The following is a 17,305-nucleotide window of genomic DNA, read 5'->3' on the forward strand; positions in this document are numbered from 1 at the left end:
CAGATTGGATGCCTTTGGCCCTGTGGCATTCTGGCCGGATTACAATCACTCTGATTAAGAACTTAGAGGGTAAGACTGAAGGGGAAAGTAGAAGGAGAAGAGGGGCTGGTGGTTGATGATCATTGCATTAGACTTCCAGTAGAACTGGACAACTCATGAATCACTGCCTCTAGAATCCAGAGCACTTAAATATGGTAGTTAATAGAGCAGGGAAGAGAGATTGTTTTTTTTTTTTCTTTTTTCCAGAAAGGTTGATAAGATTTTAGAAGATTGTCTAAGACTCATACTGTCTGTCTCTTAAGACTTAGAAATGTTCCATTTATGAAAAGAAAATATGAAATGTTTGGCACACACTGGGACTCTATAATGACTGCAAAAGTCCGAATAGTAGTAGTAGTAGTAGTAGTATTAATAATAATAATAATAATAATAATAATAATAATAATAATAATAATAATAATAATAATAATTGGGAGTTTTAGATATGCTTTCCCTCTGTATTCCAGCAAATGTGAAGATTGATCTTTTTTATCTCAGTATGAAATTTCAAATTAAATCTTGTTGTCTTGTCTTAATTTAAATAATTCTGATTAAAAACATTCACAAGCTGTTGGCTGGCACAGCATTCCTGAGTGAGAAATAGAACCCCCATCAAAAACAGTAATGTAAGCTTTCATTAGCATTCAACTAAAAAGAAAAAAAAATGTTTATCCATAAAAAGTAAGACTGTGAGAGCTATAGATATCAAACATTAACATTTCAAGTCCTGTAATCCAAAGATTTATAGGCAATACCCTAATTGTTTAAATGTCCTTGAACAAAACATAACATAAAACAATAAGATAATAAAAAAGCCAAAAAATAAACACAATCAAACGGCTTCACACTTATAGAAACATTTAAGACCAATAGCTGTTGAATCTGTGCGAGCCACATATGCATGCAGGCTCCAAAAGAATATATGATCATAAACAGTTTTTTTTTTCTTTTTATTCTCTCTCTCTCTCTCGTTTGTTCTGTAGTTTTTCCTTCTCCTTTCTTCAGTATGCCCTCTCTCCAGTACCATGATATTTTCTACTTAGATTGGCCAAGGGGGAGAGGTCTCAATTGGCACTGACTGGCTCCTGCGCTTCATTCTCACTGCTGTAGTCCGATTTGGGCTCATCCTCAAAGTCCTCGTACATGTCCATCTCATCCTCTCCATTGACAGGGTCATTGGTTACCATGGCACTGGACTCCATCTTCATGCCAAAGGTGCTCTGGATGACTGGGATGGTGGGCTCAGGACTGGCCGAAGCGCTGGAGCCGTCTGACGTCATGTGAGGGGAGGGTGTGGTGGTTGCCATGGTTATTGCACCAGGGTAGACCACACCTGCACTGGTGGTGATGGGGATCTGTGTCTGTGGCTGCTGCCTATGAGGGAGAGGGAGGGGAAGAGAGAGAGATGGAGAGATGGTTACAGCATGATGTGATACAGCAATCAAATGCTATTTGAGTTTTCACAAAACTGAAGAAGACTGGCTCTTTTGAAAATGAACGACACATTTAACATGCATTAAACTAAACAAGTACGGTCAATTAGAACATGAAAAAGATGTACATCACTCGTCAGTTTGTAAGGTTTGATTTAAGGTTTTATTTAAGTTCTGGCTTTACTGTTTTCTAGGAATACAAACAGCCAGTAGCTGCAAAAATGATTTGGGATTAGATATGGCGGAACAATTTCGGAATGGCTGTCAAATAGTTCTCATTTCATCTGGGTGACAAAGCCAATTGGTGTTTTTGCCCCAGACTCTTGATCTCTAGTAGGCTCATTTTACTCACAGGTGCAGTGGAAACACCTGGAAGAGGCTTTTCGTCACTGACCACACACAGCAAATTACAGGGTTCAGCTAATGGCATCTGCCTTGCAGCACTCTTTACATTAATACTTAACTTTCGTATCCTATAATAATGCCCCATCAGCTTTCTCCATTCTCTGTGTTGAACTTCAATTTTATAAATAACTACAATTGAAAAACACTTCAGAAAAGTGCTTCAGATTAGATTAGAGTAAAACTGAAGTTCACCTTGAAAACTTCAAAAATTAATTTTTCAAAAAGATAAAAAGATATGTACAGTTACAGAGTATATGGAGGTATATCGGTAACACATGTTTAAATGTGTATACCAAAGTGTGCTACTGGTTAGACTGCCCTTTAAAATCAAATTTAGACCTGTATAATATAACAGACATGTTTTGATGGGTTATGGCAAAGCCTTTTAGCAAAAAATTTGATAAGAGGGTCAGACGCCTTATGGGAAGTTGTTTCATGATACCATGCTGAAACCTGTCCGTTGTGCAAAAGGCACTATTTATTACTTAAATACATTGAGAACATAGATATTGAAATCTGCAGTGTAGACAGTATGACTGAGCCAATCTTTCTGCCCTGTCTATGCCAGGATTCGGGCATTCTTCACTGTGCACCTACCCCACAGTGAAGAACTGCCTCATCTCCTGCCTCCGCGAGCGCATCATCTGCTTGTACTCGCCGATGCGCAGCTTCTTTCCATCGATGATACACGTGCGCTTGGGCCGTGGCTTGTACTTGTAGTTGGGGTACTTCTCCAGGTGGATCTTACTCAGACGAGCCTGCTCCTCGTAATATGGCTGCTTCTCCTGGTTGGTCATGGCCTTCCAGCGAGAGCCTATACACACAAGGGAAAGGGAGAAGGTAGAAAGAGAGGGTGATGATGGATTATTTTAAAGTCATAATTTAATTATCCGATATGGTCTCAATTTTACATATCCTCCCTAATAATGGCACAGATAAAGACGACAGATTTACTGCAGAAAAAATAAATGCAAATAAAATGAAAATAAAGAAATCAATCAATCAATCAATCAAATAACCAATGATAAAGTGTATTATCCACATTTAAGAAACCATTGTGAACATTTGCTTGTTATTCTAACAAAAATGTTATGTACAAACAGTTCCGTTCTTCAAATCTGTCAATATTTGAGTTGTACTGTTGTAGTGAGCATGCAGTGGGCTTTGTTAAGACTGAATCCTTTCGAGGGTTGCCCTGATGTTGCATTAGCAGAAACAACAGACTTGTAAATATTTCCAGCTTTCAGTATGTCCTGCCTGACGGGACATTTAGCGGCAATGATCTATTGACTCTCAGCACTGTGGGACGAGACCCATTTAGCCCTGTCATTTTTCATGACAAACACTGCCCGTGTGACGGCCTCTAAATCCATCTGACTGAGCTGCTAAAGCAGCACAACCACTTCACCAATTCTGTTTCCAGCATGTCTTTAAAGTGCAGGATATACTCGTGCAAGGAACATAATCATGTCAAAAAGACACACAAGGGAAAAATAGAACCAGTGAAGACTATAGAGTCTGAATAGTTGTGAAATGAATATTTGTGTGCATTTTTATGTATTCGTAATTCATTGTTACACCTTATATTTCCACTTTATGTGTAAATGATCAAAATATCAAACTAGATTGCAAGCAAATATTCTCACATTTCCACTATGCAGTATCGTTCATTCTTCATATTGTTTTAGCAGTTTAGTCGGGTATCTCAAACAGTAAAGCATTTCAGTTGCTCAGTTAAGGCACCCCTTCAGTTTACCTCAACAGGGTCCCAGTGTTTCATGAATGCTGTTCTGTTTCTTCTTGTTAGTAACAGAGTGCATTAAACACTACATATTTATCACCACTGCCAAAAGCAAAACAACACAGAGCCTGTGCACAGCTGAGCAGGGAACTGAGGGGTGGCATCGCCGCTTTTAACGACGAGACAGGGAGTGGAGTGTGCTGATAATAACACTATCATGAATATCGGAGTATCAGAGGAAAGGTTTTAGTACGCTACTGAAAACAACACTAGGCTCTTAATTACATCTTCTCTTTGGCCTCGTTAAAATTGTCATTTATTTGGAGTCTAAGTCTCCTTATTACTGTCCCTTCAGCCGTCTTTAATACAGTTAACCAAAAATATTTGACCATCCAACAAGTACAGAAAGGAGGGCTAAAACATACATGGTTCTAGCTCCCATAATTGATGCAGAAAGGTTTGTCTTACCGAGGATTTTGCTGATGTTGGAGTTGTGCATGTCTGGGAAGGCCTGGAGGATTTTGCGGCGCTCATCTTTGGCCCAGACCATGAAGGCATTCATGGGCCGTTTGATGTGAGGCTCGTTGCTGTTTCTTCCCCGGGATTCCCTGTAGACTCGTGCCTCACCAGTGCTGGCGCCTCCTGTTGGCCAACAATAATACTGATGTGGTTTATCTGCAGAGCCATTCAGTTCTTTAATCCCTGGAAACACCAGAGCAAGAAGAGGAGAGAGCAGTGCACACCATTAATGAAGTGCCATGCAGATGAACTATCACCAGTGTGACTGGAGGAGTACCAGAGCTCGGCTTACGAGAGGCCTACGGACGTAACTCAAACTTTCTTCCTAAACCCCCCCTCCCCCGCCCCCACTCTCCTTTAAGACAACTCATGTTTTTCAGTGGAGTACAAGGACACATTGTGGGTAAGCCGAAGGTTGGGCCTGAATTGGCCAAAATCAGAAGAGGAGCTGGACTGAAATTTCTTTTCAGTATTTTGCCCTAATTTCAACAAGCAGCCCTACCGCTGTACACAGTACAGTATATTTTCTGTTAATAAGCGTATGGGTCCCTTTACACAGGTAATAATGCTAAAACAAATATTGCATTAGGGTATTCGATTTAAAAAGGTAAAATCAGGAGAAAATGCCTTTGCCAACAAAATACAGCCATTTTAAAAAAACAAGCACATGCTTCTGCTAACTCCCCTATGTATACACAAGCACAGACACAGGGTTTCCTGTGAGAGCTTACTGATATAGACTGCAATAGACTGCCCTCTCTCAATCAGGCCATTCATAATCAGCATGTGAAATTTTAGTTTCTGTATTTAACTTTACAGCAGAGTGAAAATGATTTCTGTTTGCATGCGTATTTGCTGCCTTTTATATGTAAGATGTGAAAGAATTAAATAAAAGCTGTATGAATATTTAAACAAACAAAAACATGTTGATAAACAAGGCTTGAAAACTAAAACAACAAAAAAGCTTTCCATATGCTACGATACATCTTTAATGATCCAAAAACTGGAAAAGAAGGCTTGGAATGAGGCATGAATATTTCATCATCCACATGTGATGCGTATTCATTAGGACTCTCAACTCGCAGTCTTGGCAAAGACTACCTGGTTTGATTTCTATTATTATTTCAGTTGATAAACAGAATAAAACTCTTGATGAGTAATGGAGGTTGGCATTTTTTGGCATGATTAATATATTGCGCACAGATTATTCTGTGAGTTGCGGAGCGTGGTAAAAGAGCACAGTGTAAGGAGGAGCGGAAAAAGAGGCCACAGAGGTCTTCCTCTTATCTCGGCGATGCGTCTCTCGTATGACACAAACACACACAAAACATCACAAGTTGGCTTGGGGGTCCTGAACAGGCTGAGCCCTGGGGTCCAGCTGGCCAGCAGGAGGCTCTATTCTACAGGCCCTGTTGGGTAAAGACTACACACAGGACTTCCAAATCCATTTGCACTAGCTCATGTTTAACAGTCATACCAACACATTCATGATCTAGAAAGGGTTTCCCTTTATCTGGCCAGCCAGCACAATTTGCCTCTTCACACCGTCATGGTGCATCATCCACGGCCAGGGCTTTCACTGCTGTCACTCTGGTCCCCCCACAGCAGCCTCTCTCTAGCTCCAGTCCTATCAGGCATCTGACGGGTAGCTCTGCTTTATCTGCTTGCCCTGTGCACTACCTCTATTTCTTCCACAGCCTGCTACTCTGCATGATTCTCTCCCCCATTAGTTATGGCTAGGAGCAATGCCACCCTAGTCTTTTACATCTGTCTGCTCAAAGCCACACCACAAAAAAAACATGTGCTTATTTTGTACTAAACAGAAGAGCCTCTGCCTTACTGCCATCTTGTGACCTGTCTCTAAACTAGTGATACAACCAACCGCACGCACACACGCGCACACACACACACACACACACACACACACACACCCCTGAACTGGCAGCCTCTCTTGCTGCTGGAAGATGTCAGGATGCAGGGATAATACACTACCTAGGCTGCGACAGGGCCCACAGTACATTAATTTCATTTAGCACGCACTCACCGTACAGAATAAATTGATTTCACTTTGTTTGGTTTTGACAGCCATGTTTATTGTGCAATGAAATGTAGTGTGGCGTGGGGCTGACAGTATCCATCAATGCAGGGCAGTCTGCTGACTGCCGAGCCAGATGAAGGCATTCATTACCCCAGGAGTGAAACGCTCGTTCAGACACGACAGTCAGTGTCTGCTCGCAGGGATGGCGCACTCTAATTTACGATGCCCCCCATGTCATTATTTTACCACTGACACTGATTCAGCAATTTATATACTGGCATGCATGCATATGGGCAGAGGTGAGCATCTTACGAGATGTGGGACACAACTAGTAGCAGCAGCAGCGGCAGCAGCAGCAGCAGCAGAAACACAAAAGTATTTCATTCAGTTCATCACCATACTGCCACAGCCATGTGTCCTTTGGAAGACTGTGAACATTTCCTTTCTCAGTTCTTTGTTCAAAAGCAGATCTGGCACTGCAAGGCAGCAGATCTGGTGCTGTGATTCAGGCCGCGGCGATCGTCTGTGTGGCCTGTATTACTATTGTGTGGCTATAGACTTGCGGTACTTAAGTAGAACCAGACTATATGCAGTCTCTGCTGAATGAGCAGACCACAGGAATGAGCTTGGTGCTGGGCACTGCACACAACCACTGAGGGGACACTCTGCCTCCATGCACTAATGCTCCACGTAGATGGCAGGCAGCGGCCCCCGGCACGGGCCCCACTCAGAGACACGGGTGGTCTGGGCTCCCCCCCACCCCCACCCCCGCCCCCCGCAGAAATCGTGATCTGCCTTAATCAAAAGCAGCCAAGGAGCTGGCAGCCAGGTCCGCTCACACAGCGTCATCACGCATCCGAAACATGCAATTTACAACAATCCAGCTTCTTCAGTTCAATAAAAGAGAACCAGCACTGCTCTGACATTTACAAATTAGCATTAATTGATGTTTCTCTGAGCAACATTATTAGGAAGCACCTAGTTAGGTGTATGATTGTGTAAATAAATACAGATGTTTCGAGGTACCATGGGGAGCTCCAACGGGGTGTGCATAGGGAGCAGCGCTGGGGGAGGCTTTAATCGTCTTTATTGTGATTTACGAGACACAGTGTCCAAAGTGACGGGGAGATATGCAAATCCCCATTTAATTTGTCTGTGGTGGTGAATACATGGCAGTGGGAAGGGGTCTGTATAAGTTACATAGAGAGAGATAAAGAGAGAGAGAGAGAGAGAGAGAGGGAGAGAGAGAGAGAGAGAGAGAGAGAGAGAGAAAGAGAGAGAGAGAGAGAGAGAAAGAGAAAAAGAAAACCCAATGGCCCATCACACCTGTCTACAACAGGTCCAGACTCGACAGGCTGCGGAACTGAGCCAAAAAAAAGCTGAGCCTCCCCGGCTTACGGTGCAAACCCTGCTTTGTTCTGAGGGCACACTCAGACTGTCACATAAGAATCCGCTCCCAACGATCCGTTCTGGTGAATGAGCAACAATCACGCAAACCTGCCGGGCCCTCTCTGCAGGATCAAATAAAAAAAAAAAAAAAGAAACCTCTCCATAAAGGTATTTACCTCCAACAATAGGGCCTCTCTGCTGGAGGGGGATCAGTCAAGATTAATGCGCACAGACAGATATGACACAATGCACAAGCACACCCATTCAAGTTGCTACTCATATTCTTCTAAGTAAACCATTAAAAAATTATAATCAAATTATAATCAAACTTCTATTTTAACACACCAACCTGTGTTCTTCTCTAAGTGGGATGGTCGGAAACCTGCTATATATCTGTGTGTGTGTGTGTGTGTGTGTGTGTGTGTGTGTGTGTGTGTATGGGAGTGAGTATATAAGGAAAAGAGCTAAACATGTTATGACCTGTTTCCTCTAGCTATTATTTCTGTCTTATGTGTCTCATCTTGAATGTCATCAGTTTTTGATGGGAGTATGTTAAAGTTGTTTTACACTTTTACAGTTTCAGATGGGATTAATAAAGGTCCTGGAGTGGCATTCAGAATTTGTTTTTTGAATGTACTGAGATAAACAGGCATGTTAAGAGAACACTCTTAATCTGTCACTCTCTCCTACAATGTCACATCACCAAGGAAATCAGTCTACACATTTGTATATAAAAAAAAAATAAATACACCAGTAATCGTCTTAAGATCATTCTTAAAGAATAAACTGATATTTGTTAAACTTTGCTATGATTAAATGTTCCTGTAAATTGCAAATGATCAGGGTCTCTGGAAAGCTCAAAGCTTAAAATGCCTATACTTTTTCAGGCAAAAAAAAAAGAAAAGAAAGAAACATAAACTTAAAATAATTGTGAGAACTCACTGACAGCACTGTGTTACCACAAATATTAAAATAAAGCAATAGCACCAGACAGAAATCCAGGCCATTTTACTGCACTGCCCAAACAGAGTCAATTGTCCATTTATAGTTAATCAATCCCTCCCATATTCATTTGGACGATATTGTCGCAAAGTGCATTTAGATCAGCCCTTTTCCTGGCCCAGGACTCCCTCAACACCCCTTTTGTTCTCCTTAGACCTTTTCTCATGGCGACAGTTTAAACAAATGCACAACCCGAGCTGCTTACAACTTATACACTGCCATATGTGAATGAACAAAGAGGGCATACTAAAGCCTTTTGTGGTATTTCTTAATGTTTTTCATCTGAGCTTAAAAAGACCTAATGACTTTGTGGTGAGTTGATGCATGTGGCTCGTGGCTTTGCGAAATGAAGGAAATTCTATCTATTTCCAATCCCCGCCGCTATTTTCCAGCATTCCTTGTTAGAACTTTGGCAGCTGTTAATTTGGTTGCTGCATGCTTTGCAAATATTAGTTTAAGCAACCTAAAGCTTTCTGTGAGCTACAGCTACAGCAGACGACTGTTTTATCCAAAAGCCCGTTCAATGCAGCACTTCTTTTCTGTGAGCAAGTCCACCATAGACCTGACTACACTCTGTAATTGATAAAAAGAAATACACTTAGTAATTTTCCAAAAACTGGAAGACGGCGTAGTCGGCAAAAAAAATGTATGATTTAAGTGATGAATTATTTGGAGCCTTTCAAATTGTACTGTGAATCAAGTGTTCAATCTAAACTAATTTTATCACTCTTACTATAATAATCTGATCATAAATGTTAATTATTTACCTTTTCTTGTAAAACTCTTGATATACATTAGGCTTTATTATACATTTATTTTATTTCTACATTCCATGTTTTCTGCATGTACTGTAAGGATTAAGGACACAACACCTCTCTTGGGAAGATTGGTGAAATTTAGTCAAAATGCTTCATACGCCCAGGTTACAGACACTCCAAACAGATATCTTGTCTCGAGATGGATTAAGGAAATTTGGTTGTGAAATACCATTATTTGATGTGGGTGCATAAAATGTTGTTCACATCATTTATCTTCGTTTAGCTGGTGGGGCTGGTGGGACAGAGAGATCTGTTTGTGGAGAGATGAAATGGTGACTGTGTTAGTGAGCTATGTACACTGCCCTGGCGCCTGTCCACTGCTCTCCCTCTGGGAAGACAACCTCTGTGGCCTCCGTCTCAGCGCCTGCTCTTAATCCACTGCCTGCTGGGAATTCACTGCCGGGAGACGTCTGTCCTTGCCTTTCCCTCATCCCAGCACATAAAAGGCTACTACCGAGTCCCTTTCTCAAGGGCTGCTGTGCACCCTCAGTCTGCTCCTGACTCCAGAGAGACCACAGAAGAGGAGTTCCCACTGAAGAGAAGACCTGAAGCCCAGCGGTCCAGAGACACGCAGGGTGGGACAGACTACACTGTAGCAAAAGTAAGAAGCATCCCATCAGACCACCAAGCGAAGTTGGAATTCTCTATTTATGGATTTCATCTGAAAACAGCTCATATGTATCATTCATGATTCTGACAGTTTGTAAACAAACAGATTTATTATGGCAGCTCAGGCTGATGATTGTCTAATACATATATTTATTTATTTTTTTTAGAGATGGCTGCTCATCCGAAGAGACTGCTCTAAGAAATATTCATCATACTACTCTCAGAATGTGCCATTAACAGAGAGTCAGATTCATTTTTCCTTTGCTCTGAAGAGCCATGGAAACTGCTACAAATATTTACCCAGACAAATATTGGCACACATAAAGGTATCCTGTCACTGTTTACGTATCAGGGCCACAAAGGGAGATGACGCTTTGTCATGCAAGTGTTATCAGAGTTTATACCTCCGCATTCAGCACCTCAAACAAGCACAGTGGAGAATGAGGCCAAGCATGGAGAAGGGCCAGCTTTGTCCTTCAGTCTGCCCATAGCACACTAAGGTGTGAAAACCTTCAAACGGTGCTGAGCACCCCCCATTCTTGACCCTGCATCAGCCCCCTCACCTCACACCAGCTTTATGGAGCCACTGTAGACCGTTCCCAGACGAATGTAGCCAGCCCAAGAATGTGACTCTGCCCATCACTACTGTTCACTCTAGTCCCTTAGTTTGTCGGTTTAATCATCGGAAAAAAACAACGCACACAACGGGGGCTCGTGTGTTTAAAGAAAGAAAAATGTTTCACCTGAGTGGCAAGCACAAAGTTATGATAAATGATAGCGAAAAAAAAGAAAAGAAAAAAAAATAGCACTGTCAGCAACATCTCTAAGATGGTATTAAATGAATTATAGAAGTGGTGAGTGGAAGAATCGCAAAAGTAGGTGGAAAACGCAGGAGAAGATGAGCTGGACCGTATACTCACCATCAAGATCCTCTGGTCTGGTTAGATCGATGACTCTGTGGCCAATCTTTCCATCTTCGCCCAGCTTGCTGAGGTGATGTCCAAGGTTATCAAAATGACTCCTCTCCTGTAAAACAGCACCGCACTGATTACTTATAGTGCCCAATAGGTCTCCCATGCATTTCATCTGAATCAAAGGAAGCTGGTTCATTCAAAACCAGTGCTTGTACAGTTTCGGCCTCCCTCATAGAATTCTGTGTTGCGTTTCGATATGTTAAGATTGTATTGTGCTTTCATAATTTCCTTACTGAAGTTGAGTAAGTTTAATAAAGGCATTAAGAGCTCTCCCTGGTGGAAGTACTAAGAGCAACATAGTGGAGAATCCAGAACACAAAATGAAGCTTGGGACCACTAGCAAAAGCACCCCCTCCCCCCACCTCCCAATCTTCACTGTACATAACCCTGTCTCAGGCACCCTGAGCTCCCTGTCTATCATTTATTCAGGGCTCATGCTTTAAAGAACACACTGTGTTTTCCCTTTTGTCATGTTGCTTTATGCTCAGATTAAACTTGGCATCATGTTGTACTTGATGCACAATGAAACCCTGTCATTCACTGCTCTATGACAATATTAAATGTCATGTCCGTGTGCTTTTACAGAATAAAATAACAGCTTTCGGGGGCCTCTGAATTGTTGCTGCACATTACACTTAATGTATTATGCAGAGGAAGAGTGCCGACTGCTGCTCACTCCATTGTTAAATGACCTAGTTCTGCGTGAATGTACGGGGCATTAGCAGAGGGCTGTCTTCTTCTCTAAAGACTGAAGTAGGAGATGGACACTTTGACTCGGCATGATACAAATAATCTCTCACTCGGATGTGGCTGGAAGACTCTAAAAGCAGGCATCTTCCTGTTATTCAGGGGAGAGCATTTGTTTTACTCCCAGGGTGAGCGTTCAATGTCTGCCAAACGTGTGCAGCCTGTATATCACCCCCTCTCCCCCTGTCTTTTCTGAGAATGCCTATCACACACAGTTTGAACAAACACTCAGGTGGGCTCCCAACACAATGCTAACAGCTCCCCTGCCACAAAAGCAGACACAGACACCAACAAACACATTAATCTTTCAGCCATATTGTTTTGTTTAGTTTGCTTGCTTATTTTTTTCTGCTTTTATCCACAAGGGACCATGTAGCTGGATGTCTCTTTACACAGCAAAGATTATTACGAATGATCAAACTGTCAATAATCACTTAAACATTAAACTTAATCATTTAAACAATATTCAGTGCATATTATATTATTTCGAGTCTATTATTTAAATTGTTTATAGCTAAAACAAACATGACAGTAAACAAAAACCCCCCACAAATTCAATTTTGCAGTAATTTTGTCCCAAGGACTTTGAAAAGACATACAAGAGAATGTTTCACATATGTTCTCAGCTGCAAATAAAGATAAATATGAGAAACAGAAATATGAGGGAAAATTTTAAAAGTAAATCAACCCAAAAATATCATTTCAATTAAGTTAGTAGTCTTGCATAGCACTCTGATTTTGTACAATTTCTTTATTTCTTCATGAATCTTACACAAAACAGAATATCTTTGAAAGACAGAGAGGAAAGGACTGCAATTTACCATCATGCTTCAAGGAACAATCATTATTTATAACCATCTGAGTGATTCTGATGTACAATTAACCACTACCTGCTTATGGCCTGTCATTAAGAGCTGCCTCTCTGACTGTGCTCTGCTTACTTAAGTGTTTTCTAATTATGATATACGCAGTGAACCCCACTGTGCCGAGGCGGCTTTGTAAAGACAAGATGAAGCGGTGTGCGTTTCTCCGTGCCACGCTCTGTGTGAAGCATCCTACACCACTGTATTCATCACCAGGCCACATTATTACGTTTAATGAAAGAGGCTTGCAGCCTGATGACAAATTGACAGATGTGCAACTAGCTGGACAGGCACGACAGAGCCTGCGATGCTCTGTGGACAGTCCGCCGGGAAGACTCAGCATTCTGGGGGGGGTGGGGGGGCTTTGTAATAAATTAGCCAGTACTTCCCCCACATGCGCTCGGCTGGCCCTCTCTGATCAATCAACCCCTTTTATAAACTCATGATCATTAAGCATCATGTAGGGAAGAGAGCAAAGAGAACAAGGGCCATCCATCAATGAGTTTCATTAATAACTGTCTAAGCACTGAACTTCTCCTTTCCCCGCCACAGAGTAAAATAATTACAGAACAAGTCAACAGGGACCAATTCAACGCATAATGAAATTAAGTCTTTATCACAACACGCTTTCGGCTCTACTTTAACAAGGGGAAATTATTTAATACTCACAGGTGTAAAGCTTACAAGGCCAGTAATCTGGTCCCTGTAGCTTTTGAAAATACTCAGCTGAGAGGATGTGGGAAACACATCCTTCTGTTCACAGTGCAAATGAGCATTAAACTAAATCAGTAACTCCTTCAGAATGTTGCACAAATTGTTTCCATTAAATTTTATCTACTATTTTTATATACTTATTGAGTATAGCTAATATAATTTATATCTGAGCATTAGCAATACAGTTCAAATTATGGAGATAATTTATACATATAACATTAGGCTTTTTTTTGTTTGAAGGTTTGAAAATATTCAGTGAACTAATGTTACTTTAGTACCGCTGCATCAAGTACTGTGATAAATTAATGGCATTTTTATTATTTTATAGTGTCATTAAATTTTTACTGATCACTCTGCCACAGAAGAGCAGTAAAGGACATGCAGCACCCTGGGACATGCCTGTCCAGTCAGGCAGAGAGACTCATAAGCAGCTTTCTGTAACTAGCATGCTATAAAGCATATTTATAATGTGCATTACGGCAGGAGTATAGTGAAAGCTTCTCCATCACATACAAAAAGACAAGACCATGAGAGAGAGGGAGAGAAAGAAACAGAGAGAGGGAGAGAAAGAGAAAGGAGAGAGCGAGCGAGAGAGAGAGAGAGAGAGAGAGAGAGAGAGAGAGAGAGAGAGAGAAAAGGAGGGGGTGAGGAAAGGAGGGAAAAAGGAACAATGCTAAGATGTAATGGTACACGTTGTGTCCCTCCCATTCTGACCACGACCTCTGGCGAATGACGAGCCCTTCCCTCAAATGAGTTCAGCATGCAGCCTGAAATCCCACATCTAAAATTATAGCCACACACTCCAAACTGAAGTGGAAAGAGACACCCACAATAATCCTCCCTGCTCGGCTCTTTTTTTCTTTTTTTTTTTGTTTCAAATTTGGTTACAAACGCATTTTGTTCAGCAGAGAATGGTTGCACGGTGAGGTAATAAGATGGAGGTCCATGGCAGCCCTTGTGGAACTTCTGAACATTTCATGTGGAGCCAGCGAGGGCCGATGTCAGCGCTGGAGAGAAGGCTCTAATCACACAGGCCACAGAACATGTGCCGGAGGACTGCTGCTCTGCCCACAGCACATATTTTGGGCAGTAAGAGCAGGATGGGCCCTCTGCATTGTGCTGGAGTCAACCCTGTATTTACGCATCACACTGCAGCTCCTGACGTTCTTCCTGCTCCTTTAGAAATAGTTCAACCACAACCATATGGCCTTGAATTGTTCCAGCCATCCATGCAAACTCAGATAATGCCAATTGTGAAGCAGTTTTTGGTCTTACAGCATTCATCATATCACTGGGTGTGTGTTTAGGGGGGGGGGGGGTTGCATATATGTGTATTTATAACCTACAGTTGCCTTAGAAAGCTGGAGGTATTATTTTGTCATACTAAACAATGACCGAAGTTGAGTGGGTGTGAAAGAGTGGAGTTATTAATTTGCTTTTCTGTTACCCAGGTGCACAAGGCTAATATCAAAGAAACAGTTGATAAAGGACATAATAGTCCAATGAATAGCTGTTAATATCATGTCCTTGCTTTCGCTCTGAAAGCAGAGAATGTAGCATGTTTTGCTGGTCACAAACCTGGCTGATGGGTCTATGACGCACAGAGTGCCTTACAATGCAGACCTCTGTGAGTCCACTGACAGACACAACACAGGTAGCATATACATTAGTTTAATACTTTCTGAAATACGGAAAAGCATACGGTCAGCTTCTGTATTCTTTGTCTCGTAAGGTACCCTATCTCCTGCGGTGGAAAATAAGTAAACTTAAACATGTATTTTGTTCCTCATCTGTTTTTAATTTCAGTTGTAACCAATTGCGTTGTTATTTATAATTTCTGTAGCTATCCAGTAGTTGGAAGTTTTGAAGTATTTAGCTTTAAGCACATCCAGTTGTGTGGTAAGCTGAGGGTTCCTTTCATGCGGTCTCTCCATCTTAATTCACAAACAGGCTCCATGCTCTCAGGCTAACAGAGCAGCCACACAGAGGCTAGGGCTGAGCCCTACGTCTGCAAATCAGCTCCCAGTTACAGCAGCCATAGCTCCTGCCTCCAGCGACTCATTCCAATATCAGGACATCACATCATTTGTTTGGATAGGGAAGCATTTTAGCATCTCATTTCAATCAAGTGGCTAAGCGGAACTGGCCAGTCAAAAAAAAAAAAAAAAGTCCACAAATAGTGACGTAGGACCTGTTCTTAAAAGTTTTAATTCTGTTAGTAAAACGTATTACCGCTTTACTGGTGGGAATAAAACAGCTCACAACATCTAACCTTTCAACTTTATTCATAAATGATCTCTTTCATTCTGCAGTTTATAGAAAAGGTCTAGGGTGCTCTGTTTTTATTCCATGCTGTGCTGAGATCATTTGCTCATGCTTTTTTTAATGGGTTTTCAGTTCTAAATGACCCAGAACTGTTCACTACGTCCTCAAGGATCTGTTAAGAGAGATCTCTCTTTCTCCCTTATCATACAATCTAGTTATAATAATGGAGCAAACCAACGGACAATCTAAACCACATGATCTGGAGGACAGAGGGGCCTTTATATGCCCAGTCTGAGGGTTCCATCCCAATATGGGGACACATAAATGACCCATTGTGGCCTATTCTTTCTACAGGCTTTGTTGTGTGATCTCTGGTGTAAGCAGAACCGAACAGGTCTGGAACACGGGGGCTTGTTACATTTTTGAATAGCTGCCCTGCTTTGGTCATTTGTGATTTTATGCAGCCATGGTGCAAATCCAAAGCCATCAATGGAGCACTGGGCAGCCTCTGATGTCTTGCTGTGGACTGGTAAGATGAGGTAAAAAAAAACAAAAAAACCCAAAAAACAGATGGCATTGTTTCAGCCCTGGCTTTGTGCATGCACCCCCAACAACCAAAAACACACACACAGACACACACACAGTGTCTGTTTTTATTCCCTGGCACATATAAACAATTGGACAAAGCATTAATGTAAGCAATACTTAACAATGGCACTTGCTGGCTATGGACAGTGTCTGAGTGCAGAATATAATCAAATTTGGATGGCCAAAACCATGTATAGCAGGATTTACTTTGCGGCCAAAAATCCTAGGCTGGCAATTTCCAAGACAGCAGCAGAAAAAGGAGCAGAAAATTGCTTCCAGGGCTGCAGACCAGACAAGATTATATTCTGGGTCTTTGTGAGGACCTGCTTGAATAGGACCCCAATAAACATGGAGAGGAATGGGTACACATCACTTCCACATCCAAAAGGGTAGGAGTCAGGAATTTAAGGAGTGCCAGCAAAGCTCCATTTGAATGTTTCAGGTCTTCGGCTGTGAGATGTGAGGAGAGTGAATATACCTCTCATCAATAATGTAGGGAGAGGTGGGGGCAGGGGGGCTGAGGTGGTTCAATAGGTTAATACACTGGCCTTTCACCTTTTGATTTCAGTTTGGGAGGTGTCAGCAGAGGAATATATTTTATCTCTAAGCAGCCTCCCGTAGACTGCATCAACTATCAAAAAATAGGTTGAGAAAAAGAAAGATCAATATAAAAATATACAGTTCCCACAATATTGGATAGTAAGATAGTATGGGAAGTTCTAAGAGTATAAAATACAGTAGGACCTGAAGCTCTTAGGAAGGCCCGGGTGCTTAGTTACCATACAAATGGTACTGTAACATAATCAAACATGCTCTAAAACTTGTACAAAAAACAAACAAAAAAACCATTAAACTGTGAAGTACAAATGCATCTCTAAAAGTACAAATGTACAGTCCATTCTGCGTTGTTCTGGATAAAAGTACTGGAAAGGCAGATAAATAATAAACAAAAGTAATTGCCCTCTGCAGACAATAATACATTTAATAAATATTTAAAAAAAATAAATAGTGAGAGGGCTATAAAAGCTTTTTTTTTCTTTCTTTCTTTTGCTGATGGAACATAGTAAAGAGGACAAATAAAAAATAAGTGAGCAAACACGCCTCAGTAAAACATGAATATTTTACAGGATCTGGACAGGAGCTCTAAAGGCAAGCTCTCTT

General features: G+C 41.5%; 1 protein-coding gene across 6 annotated transcripts in view; it reads right to left on the reverse strand.

Annotated features, from left to right (window-relative positions):
• Positions 1–486: 486 nt before the first annotated feature.
• sox6 (SRY-box transcription factor 6) overlaps positions 487–17,305 on the reverse strand; it is a 94,947-nt gene continuing 78,128 nt past the window's right edge. For 3 of the 6 annotated variants that reach the window (XM_030792056.1, XM_030792047.1, XM_030792066.1), the window contains exons 12-15: positions 10,914–11,019; positions 4,087–4,320; positions 2,475–2,691; positions 487–1,413 (exon numbers count right to left, since the gene is read on the reverse strand). In XM_030792056.1, the coding sequence (XP_030647916.1) occupies positions 1,104–1,413; positions 2,475–2,691; positions 4,087–4,320; positions 10,914–11,019 (867 nt within the window). In that variant the 3' untranslated portion in view covers positions 487–1,103. The remainder of the gene's footprint in view (positions 1,414–2,474; positions 2,692–4,086; positions 4,321–10,913; positions 11,020–17,305) is intronic. The other 3 variants (XM_030792074.1, XM_030792076.1, XM_030792077.1) reach the window with 1 other exon arrangement.

This window comes from Chanos chanos, chromosome 2 (genome assembly GCF_902362185.1).
Source record: "Chanos chanos chromosome 2, fChaCha1.1, whole genome shotgun sequence".
Classification (NCBI taxonomy): Eukaryota; Metazoa; Chordata; class Actinopteri; order Gonorynchiformes; family Chanidae; genus Chanos; species Chanos chanos.